This window comes from Ascaphus truei, chromosome 4, assembly GCF_040206685.1.
Source record: "Ascaphus truei isolate aAscTru1 chromosome 4, aAscTru1.hap1, whole genome shotgun sequence".
NCBI lineage: Eukaryota > Metazoa > Chordata > Amphibia > Anura > Ascaphidae > Ascaphus > Ascaphus truei.
This window is the reverse complement of record NC_134486.1, coordinates 406,983,601-406,994,436: the sequence shown is the minus strand read 5'-3', so window position 1 is coordinate 406,994,436 and position 10,836 is coordinate 406,983,601. Positions and strand designations below refer to the sequence as shown.

At 49.2% G+C, this 10,836-nt stretch overlaps 1 protein-coding gene across 1 annotated transcript; it reads right to left on the bottom strand.

Moving 5' to 3' along the window:
• Window positions 1-8,196: 8,196 nt before the first annotated feature.
• Window positions 8,197-9,231, bottom strand: LOC142492452 (paraneoplastic antigen Ma1 homolog). The gene has a single exon (XM_075595088.1). The coding sequence runs from the start codon at window positions 9,229-9,231 to the stop codon at window positions 8,197-8,199; it is 1,035 nt and encodes a 344-aa protein (XP_075451203.1).
• Window positions 9,232-10,836: the final 1,605 nt, after the last annotated feature.

The following is a 10,836-nucleotide window of genomic DNA, read 5'->3' as shown; positions in this document are numbered from 1 at the left end:
GTTAGTGCTTGGAGTTGTTATTTGAAGCTACTACCACTGCAGGGCAGAGTTGCTTGAAACACATATTTTGTTAGTGTTGGTTCTGAAAATTGACCATGCCTATGAATATCATTGGGTAGCAGATTAAATTTCTCAGCATATTTGAACAATCAAAAAGTTTAAATAAATACCTTTACCAACAAAATATACTAATTTGTCCCAGATGTTCGCTTCTTAAACCCAACTTGAAAAAGAGGATCCTGCGTATGGCATCTTCACAAAAATCGGGTTGTTACCTAAATGTGCTGAAATTAGTGTAATTTTACATTGTATATTCGATAATTGATTTCTACTTAGCAAAAGTTCTTTGAGCAAATGGAGACATTTACCTTTTGCCTTATTGAGCTTTCTAGCTCATAATTTTTTTTATTTTAAGAAGCACACATTCACTGTGTTTATCGCTATATACACTATAATACTCTGGTTATGAATGGTAAATTGTATTGTAGAATGTGTATTCACTATAGTGGCTGAGTATTAGGAACACTATCCTCATGCGATTATCATGTCAATTATAAACTGTTCATGTTACATGTGTTTCTACATTAAGTGTAATTATCTAAACTGAAAGGCAAAAAGAGAGTCAGGGATGGAAAAAAGAAATGAGTAATTAAGAAAGTTACTTACTAATGTTTATACGCTAATATGTGGCATCTTGGCACCCTCCCTTCCTTGAGGAGGAGAAGAGCTGTTTTTAACCATCTTTTTTTAATAAAAGTTATTTTTGTTCATCTGACCTGCATGCCAATCATTAGGGAACTCACCACTCCCTTCACTTGTTAAATCATTGCTGGTTTATCACAGCTATCACGCTATGTATTCTTGTTCTCTTTTATGTGCTGATCAGCTACTCATCTTCAATTGGAACCAAGTGACTTTGGACTTACAATATCGATCATTATGGACACCTAATCAAGGACTCTATCACTGGTATCATTTATTTGTTACACCAATTGATAGTTCATGATGTTTCTGATGCACACTTGATTTAATGTTTTTTGGCGCCTTTACGTACTGTAACGTTTTTTCTTCTGTGTCTTATATCTGGCTAGGGTAGCCAGTTGTTACATTGTTATTGGCAGCCTTCACATACTGTATATTCACATCACTATTTTGTTTAGATGTGGTTCATTGTTATATATTATTTAATTTTTATTGTTATATGTTCACCGAATTGGTACACTATTATTTAGATTAGCGCAGCACTACACCTTTTTCTTTTGTACCCTCCCATCCTTAGCTTACCTGGCAGCCCTATGAGACCCACATCTGTACACTGAATGCGTCTGAGGTACAATTAGGATTGATTCCTTGTAATTCCAGGAGTGCTTAAAGGGATGGGATAAAAATAAAGAAAAGGACAGTAGCTCTCTGCCGGAACTTTAAGCACTTTCAATACAGCAGGATGCCACCAGAACAGGACCTAATAGCCAATCAGAGACTCTGCACATCTACAGGAGGCAGACTAAGAGCCAGCACTGGTCTCAGAAAAGGGGTTTTGTGGGAGGAACAAAAACCAACAAAAGAAGGCATTTTTAGCCAAACTCTTATAGAGAGCAGAAAGATTAGAAAATACTTACATTGTCCTGAAATCCAGTTATACAGATTGTAAGCAGCAAGCACTTGCCTTTTCTCCAGCAGATTTCTATGGATAGCAGCAAGCATTTACATTGATAGAACCAGAGAATCAGCAGCTTTGAGACTAGCTCTACAGTGGGTCAGGATTTAGAACAGAGACCAAAACTTAACCCAGGGATCAAGGCACAAAACAGGGCAAAGCAGTTCAACAAAATATTTTTATTTTGGCCGGGGCCAGCAAGCACAGCACAAAAAACACCATCAGAGCTATGCTCACAAAAACAGGGCATAGAATCGTAGCTAACTAGGTGCTGAGTGCCAGATCAAAGGCTTACCCGGGTGTAAATATATTCTCTACTGCATATGTAGGAATCTCCTCTCGTACTTGGATCGATGTATCTTCTCCGCTACTTCGGAGAGATTAACCCCCAGGAGGCCTTTTTCCCACTCTTAGAGTGCTGGTCAGGAAAAGACGAGCAGCTCGGAGGAGAAGTGATTGAGTTGGACACCAGTGAGCGTTGTCAAAAACCTCTCCTGTTTATTAATGGTTAGTCATGTTTTATAGGCGAGCGAGCGTAGAAAAAAAGCGTATACGTGCGAAACTTACTTCCTTTTATGTTTATCTAGAAAGTGACAGCTGGAAAGTTACAGTTTGGGAACCTTCAATTTTCCCAGTCTAGGGCAGTCTCGGGCACGTCATAATTCTTGCTGTTAAGACATTTCATAAATTTAGGCTAAGCATGGTTGGCTAGAACTTCCTGTTTCTTCATTGTGAAACTATGTCTGAACATACATAGTTCAGCCAACATTAATTGGGTAAAAGGTCAGTTTAACATCAGCCTAAAAGCATAATGGCAGTGTTAGTATAGAATGGTTATATAGCAGACAAAATGGAGTCCCCCCTTGATACACACATTATCAGTCCCTCCTTTTGTCATGAAATGATAATCCCTAGGATACAGGGTCTCGTACTGGATTTGAACATTATCATAATCCACTAAAGGTATCGGGACACTGGTGGTTGTAGTTCTAGAGTTATATGTTACAGTTGGGGGACCGGGAATAGGGGCATTAACGTTCAGTGAAGCATACGTGTGACTAACTGACTAAACAGAAGGCATAATCATTTTACATAAAGATGAACACATTAATTTGCAGCATGAAATAATAACAACTAATACTATGTAACGGGTCTTCCCCCCCCCAATCGCAGATTATACTGTGGGGGCGGAGAAACATACAATGTTACCAGGTGTGGTGCTTTACCTGTTGGCTCGCAGGAGAGCTGAGCTTCCGCTAAGGGAAACCTGGGGCAATTATAGGATACTATGAGTAACCACGTACTCGGTACAGCGCCTCCACCTGCGATGGCTCCCACCAGAGGGGGAGTGGTTCCTCGCAGGACAATACACAATAACCACGTACAACTGATTGGATAAGAACTAAGACCTTTACTAACTAGCATAGAAGACATGTAATATCAACATATAACAACATGTGTCCCTCTCTAAAGGCAACCTGACTATGGCGTCTCGCAGGACGCTAACTTGCACCACGGCGGGCGCCCACACTTTATGCGTTCACTTTATGCGTCACGGCGGACGCTAACACCTTATGCGCCACGGCGGACGCTAACACTTTATGCGTCACGGCGGACGCTAACACCTCCACAGAGTGATCCCACCCCGTGTCCAGTAACCCCAACCCAATGTCTCGCACTCCCAATGTCATATACAAGTGTGTGTGACTGCGCAGCCACTATGTCTGGTGATAGGCCTTGTTGGTGCACGTGAGGTTATGGGTTACCTGCCGAGCACTCCAGTGCTCGGACCTGCAGTGGACTTCACAAAAGATCCAGGCAAACTCCTGCACGATATCCGGATCCACCACAGGATGATCCAGCAGGGACGATCCCACCCTGATAATAGTCCAACTCTTTCTCTCAGCAAGACAGGCAAAGTTCTGGGTTCCCTACTATCTAATAGCTAGTGGGGCAGGGTCCCTAATCTAGGGCCTGTCCCTACAACACTCCACTAGGGTGACTCAGGGCTATCTGGGGCCTAGGGAAATGCTGGCCTAGTGCAGGGAGTCACTGACTCCTGCACCCTACCTCCTTCCCCTAGCTGCTCCTGTCACCAACTGCCTAGCGTGCTCTAAGCCCGCGAAATGTATCACTTAGTTGCAAACAGAGCTCTGTGCATCCAAAGGCTGGCCAGTTGGTGCCACCTTAGTAGGCATTGGCCTACGGGGCCCTTTTCCCGTAGCTCCTCCGGGAGATGCCCCTTCGGTGGAGCAGTCCCTTTGAGAGGGTCCTTCCATAGGATCTTCAGGAGTTTCAGAGTGGTTCTCGTTATTGACAGTCTCTTGACCCAACTCTGGTAAGTCAGGCTCATTGTTGAGCGGTGTAGCCAGTATCTCTGTCTCTTCATCTTCCACTTGTGGAATGGGGAGAAGATGATTACGGTGCCATACCTTTACCGGCCATCTGTGTCTTTGATGCGATAGACCGGGAGGCCAGGCATCTGGGATTCTATTTCATACACTCCGTCCCGCCATCGGTCGGCCAATTTGTGTTTTCCCAGGACTCCGAGATTGCGAAGCAACACAGCATCCCCAGGACGAAGTTCCCGATATTTGACCTTATGATAGTATCGCCTTTTATTGTCAGCGTTCAGCTTAGCTGTAGACTTCTCAGCCTGTTGATAGGCCTGCTGCAAGCTGTCTTTGAGCCTTTGCACGTATTTGAAATGGGTAGCGTTGTGTATCCCATCTGTCGAGACGCGAAGGCGCACATCCACTGGCAGTCTCGCCTCTCGCCCAAACATGAGGAAGTATGGGGAGAATCCCGTTGACTCGTGTCGGGTACAGTTGTACGCATGCACCAAGGCCTCCACATGTCGACTCCATTCAGTTTTCTGAGCGCTCTGCAAAGTTCCGAGCATGTCCAGTAAGGTTCGATTAAATCGTTCTGGCAGGGCATCTCCGTCGGGGTGATATGGAGTCGTTCGTGATTTGGCAATGCTCAGCATTTTGAGCAGTTCTCGAATCAGCGTGCTCTCGAAGTCCCGCCCTTGGTCGGAGTGAAGGCGGTTGGGAAGACCGTAGTGCATAAAGTACTTCTCCCATAATATTTTTGCCACTGTGATGGCTTTCTGATCTTTCGTGGGGAAGGCCTGGGCATACCTGGTGTAATGGTCCGTGACGACCAGCACGTTGCATATTCCCCGGCTATCAGGCTCAATGCACAGAAAGTCCATACACACAAGGTCCATGGGGCCAGAACTTTTTAGATGGCCCACGGGGGCAGCTCGTGTAGGCAGAGTCTTGCGCTGTATGCACCTAGTACAGCGGCGACAGTGACATTCAACGACCTCTCGCATCTTGGGCCAGAAAAAGCGATCTCGGACCAACCCAAAAGTCTTGTCTACACCAAGATGTCCATGATCATCATGTAGGGACTTCAACACCAGGTATTGTAAGTTCTGAGGGAGGACTAGTTGTCGCCTATCCGGGTGGTTGTGGTATTGCACCACCCGATAGAGTAAGCAATTGTCTATTTCGAATGTGTCCCATTCCCGCATGAGCAGGGCCACCAAGCCATTGGGCGCGCGTTTCAGAAGGGCTGGGTTCTTCTTTTCAACGGCTCGCCTGATGATACTAACTACAGGGTCTCGTATTTGGTAGTCTACCATATCCTTCCACCGTAACTCCTTGTCATGCGTGATGTTCATCCCTTTGGGATCGCAGTAGGCGGCTGGGACAGCCTGCGACTGGCATCCCAATGAGTCAGCCACTCGTAATTCCGAAAAGGCTACTTGGTCGTTGACGATGGCGGCCAGCTACACATAGCTCGCACTCCGGGTCCTGGGAGTTCCTCCCATTCCTCATCATCTGGAATAGCACTTAACCCGGGTCGTCTGGATAGGGCGTCAGCCCCTACATTCAAAGGCCCCGGCTTGTACTTCATGGAGAACCTGTAGTTGCTTAGGGCGACCAGCCAGCGGTGTCCGGCGGCGTCCAATTTGGCTGAGGTATTGACGTAGGTGAGGGGATTATTATCCGTCCTTACCTCGAAGGTAACACCGTACAGGTAATCGTGAAGCTTCTCGGTGATAGCCCACTTGAGAGCCAGGAACTCCAACTTGTGGACGGGGTATCTCTGTTCACTGCGCGTCAAGCTGCGGCTGATGTAGGCTACAGGCCGAAGACCCTCAGGGTGTTTCTGGTGCAGGACGGCACCCAGCCCATTGAGACTGGCATCCACATGCAGAACGTATGGTTGTTCGGGGTCAGCATACGCAAGCACCGGCGCTTCGGTCAGACACTTCTTCAATTTCAGGAAGGCTTGCTCACACTCAGATGTCCATTTATCACCAAACGGTTGGCGTGCCGATACAGTCTTCCTGCCGGTCTCTGAGGGGTATATCTTCAACAGATTGTTCAGGGGTTTAGCTCTACTAGAGTACCCTTCCACGAAGCGACGGTAATACCCACAGAATCCCAAGAAGGATCGCAGTTCTGTGACATTCTCGGGACGAGGCCAGTTCACTACTGCTTCTACCTTGGCGGGGTCGGTGGCGATCCCTTGGGCGGACACGATGTGTCCCACGTAGGTCACTGAGGTATGGCAAAACCGGCACTTGTCCAGGGACAATTTCAATCCTTCGTTTCCCAGACGGTCGATCACTTTAAGTAATCGCTCTTCGTGCTCTTCCAGAGTTCTTCCGAAGACGATGATGTCATCCAGGTATACAAGACACTCCCGCGGGCTCATGTCCCCGATAGTCTTTTCCATCAGCCATTGGAAGGTAGCAGGCGCCCCACATATACCTTGGGGCATACGTGTAAATTGGTAGAATCCCAATGGGCAGACGAAAGCTGTTTTCTCCTGATCTTCCGTATTCATAGGTACCTGATAGTACCCGGATCGGAGGTCGAGCACGCTGAACCACTGACTTCCATTCAGCGCATTCAGTATCTCTTCAATGCGCGGAAGGTTGTACTGATCCGGTATCGTACGATTGTTCAGAGTTCGATAGTCGACACACAGTCGTGCGGATCTGTTCTTTTTACGCACCACCACTATGGGTGACGCGTAGGGCCCCCGAGACGCCGTCAAAATCCCGGCATCTTCCATATCGTGAATGACATTCCTTACATCGTCCACATCCCGTGGGGCGATGCGACGAGAGCGTTCTCGGAACGGGGTGGCATCACTCAGACGAATGGCATGTTTGGCGCTGCGACTGCACCCACATCCATCTCACTCGTGGAGAACACCTGTTGTCGTTGATTCAATTGGGTTGCCAGCCGCTCCTTCCACTGGGTGGACAGTGTCGACTCACCGAAGTTGAAGTCCAGCTCGACTAACCGTTCATCCACGGCCACCGCCTTCACCTGAGGCGTGGTTTCTACAGGGCTGACTGGATATATGCAACCTAACTTCTGGTCGGCATCAAATTCCATCGGGAAGGGGGAGAGATTCTGTACATACACGTGGGTTCGGAGTGGGATCTTAGTTGTCCACTCCCTCACTTCGGGTAGTATCCTATAACCTCTCTGGACCGCTTCTTCTTCAGGCGTATTCTCCAGGGAGAACAGCTGGTTGCTCTCATCTTGTTCGGGATAACAACACCAGACGGCCATCTTTTGCACTCCCCCTGATAATATGGTCGTCAGTCCCCGTTGACGGTTGTAGAGATCCCCATGGCGCTCCAGGGCATATACCCGGTTGCACTCTTCTCGTAGGACCGGATCTAGGAGAGCGGTGGCTAGCGGCAGCTCGTTAGTCTCTTTCAGATACGCTCGGATCACCGCTTGTACTATGTCAGCGTTGGTGCCCAAGATGATCGGGTACTTGCACTGGTCTTGGGGCTCCGGACATACCAGGGCCGCCACATGCATGGGGTGTCTCTTGCCGGTATTCAGCTGGAGTATTTCCATTTGAACCCTTACATCCCATCGATGGGGTAGTCTTCATTACTTAGCCACCGTACGGTCACGTGATCGGCCGCTCTCAGGGTGCAGTGTCGGAGGTGCTGTTCATAGAACGGGCGGTATATGAAGGTCACTTGTGACCCCGTGTCCAGTAGAGCCGACGCATAGATCCCTTCTAGTAACACTGGTATGATAGCTGCAGGGCCCACTTGGCTGTAATCTTCCCGGTTGGAGGTGTCATCCCCTGCGTCGGCATCCGCAGGGGCATCGGTGGTTCCTTGAGGGGTCTCCACGTCAGACCCGGCGGTTTGTACTCAGCATACCATCGACCGGGCTGTGTTTCTTCGGTCGGGAGTTTTGTCTTCGGGGAGGTCCTCCCTTTCTGGGCAATCACGGAAGAAGTGGCCCGTCTTACCGCAGGTATAGCAGAGGAGGTCTCTGGGTCCAGAGCGGCCCCTGGACGGGGAAGATGACTTACGGGCGGGTCTAGCTTTAGAGGCCGAGTCCTTAGTTGCGACCTCCTCGTCCTGGGTCGGGGTTGTCTTGGCCTTGGCCCCAGCGGCCTTAGCAGGGTCACGGGTGGAAGGCTCCTTAACCTTGGCGGGAGTATGCAACCGGGCGTAGGCCTCATGTTCTTTGATCTCATCCATTAACTCGCATCAAAGAGCGCTTCATCATGATTACAATATGATGTTCGGGTAGAGCTCCTCTCAGAAATTGTTTACGGCAATATTCATCCACCTCGGCAGCCGTAATACTTTTCCTTTTTAGCATCTCCCACAAGACTGCTTGAATCCGCTGTAGGAAATCAGATAGCTCCTCTCCGTCTTTCTGGCAAAGATTGAAATACCGCTTCATCAATTGCCCTATGTCCTCGGTTCGCCCATATGCCCGCACAAGAGTCTCTAGCATTTGATGGGCGGTGATGTCCGCGTGCTGATCTTTAGCCATCTGTAGGGTGGTGGATGCGGGAGGGCGTAGGCATTCCATTATGCGTTGTCGCTTCACCAGCTCAGAGCACGTCCACTCTTCTAGAACCTGAGACGTGTATTCTCTCCAGGCGTCAAACGCTTCTTCGCCCGTCGGGGTCGGCTTGGTTCCTGAAAAGATTTTTAGCTTGCGATACTGTTGTGAGGTCTGAGCTTCGGATCGGGACGGACCCAATTCTAGGAGGGCATGAGCTAGCATTCGGATTTCATCCCCAGGTTTAGAGGACGAGTGGGCCATACTTAAGGGTGGACTATGGTCGGTGAGGGCGGGCTTGTTGGCCCCGCAATAACTTTCAGAGGGTGAAGGCAATGTATGCATAGCAACCTCTTGCAAATTTGTGCGGGAGCTGCCGGGTTCTGATTTTATGGACAGTTCAGGATAGACAACAATACAGCAAGAACCGGTTGACATCGTGAGCCACAAGCTGGACGGCCCATGATCTTCAGTTATATCCTTCCCTACACTCACTAGCACAGAGCAATACTCCCGGTCTGTATCCTTACGTCGCTCTAACACTCTTATTTTGACAGCATCCCGGATATATGGGTGCTGCCTCAGGGCCAGTTGTATGGATGAAGACGGCGTATCAACAGGAACCCGGCTCACCGCGAGCGTGTGAAGCGGCGGCACTTTTAGCACCACGGCCCAGTCGCGCACTACAGACGGGGACGGTAATGGGGGTGACATTTTGAGAGAAAAAAAATGGAACAGGGCACCCCAGGTCTAAGATCTCAGCAGCGCCTCCAAATGTAACGGGTATTCCCCCACCCCCAATCGCAGATAGAGTGAATGTGAGGGGGAACCTATATGTTACCAGGTGTGGTGCAGTATACCTGTCAGGCTCACAGGAGGTCTGAGCCTCCGCTAGTGAGAGCCTGGGGTGAATCCTCTGGAATGTTCTCGTCGATCAGCGCCTCCACCTATGTAGGATTCTATAGGAATGTAGAATGGCCCTAGCATAGGAACCCACCCAGAAACCACATACACAGGGTTATGGCTAAAAGGTTTACTGAACGAGCAAATAACACAATAACATCATATTGTATAGCAACACAACACAGAGTATCATACTTTAACAGTGCACCAGCATCAGAGTGCACAACGACATATCTGCCACTATCTGGCAGCTATAACCTTGCCCTTAACTGGGCTATAACCTCCTTACACAGTATTCCCAAAGTCCTTGTACCCAAAGTCCCAAGAGTCCCACAACCCCACCCACGTGTGGGACAGCTCTGCCCACTAAGACGAAGTGTATAGGTGGTGCACTTGGTGACTTGGATAATACCTGCCCGGCGCTCCTGCTACCGGGTGCGCAGATGACCTTTACTTGGGATCCCTTGCTCCAGGAGATGATCCAAGATGCCTCCGCCTCAACGGTGGGTGGCTCCCGCATGGAGTGATCCACCTTTATAATGTCTCTTATCCTTGCTAACGCAGAGGATGTTATACCTTCACAGCAATTGCCAGGATAGTCACGGTTCCTGGCTGGACCCTCACTTGTCTAGGTTCTACAGGACCCTGTCCCTAGTCTAAGGGGAGTCCCTGTAGTAACCACAAGCTGAGGTGAGTAGGATCTAGCTGGGGCCTCAGGGAAGACTTCTGGCCTAATGCAGGAGGCTACTTTCCTCCCTGCACAAACACACCCTCCCCTCTCTGTGTGCCACCTCCTAACTGACAATCCCTGTCTGCACACAACATTGTTGCAACTTTGCAGCATGAGAATCTGTCAGCCTTATTGGCTGTCTGGCTGCCTGTGACCAGGGTGAAAGTGCAGTCCCCAGAGGCTGCTGGGAATTGTAGTCCTTGGTGGCTCTCTTTAACATTGGGGCCTTGTGCGGGCTGTGTAATGGCCGCCGCCGCTAACTGCGCATGTGCGAACTGGGGGATGTCCCTGACTATGGAGCGCCTCTTCTCACTCCCTGTAATGGCTGCCATATCGCATCTGGGGCTATACTGCGCGTGCGCGAGCTTCCGCGTATGCGCAAACGCACACAAGATGGCAGCACCCTGTAGCTGATGTTGCCGGGAGCCCCCGGTGACGCGATCACCCCTGCAACTGCCCTCACGCTGTCGCAGGTAAGAGAGAGAGAACTGAATGTCTGGGGAGCCAGAGGGGACCTGGCTACAACTACAAACATGCAAACGATAAATATCAGTCCCATAATAATCTTCTTTCCCAACTCTCCAATCCATGCGCCTAACCCAAAAGTCCAATCAAACTGATCGACTCTCTCAGTAATGTCTGCAACAAGACTTTTGATATTGAAAATATAATTCTGCACAGACTTT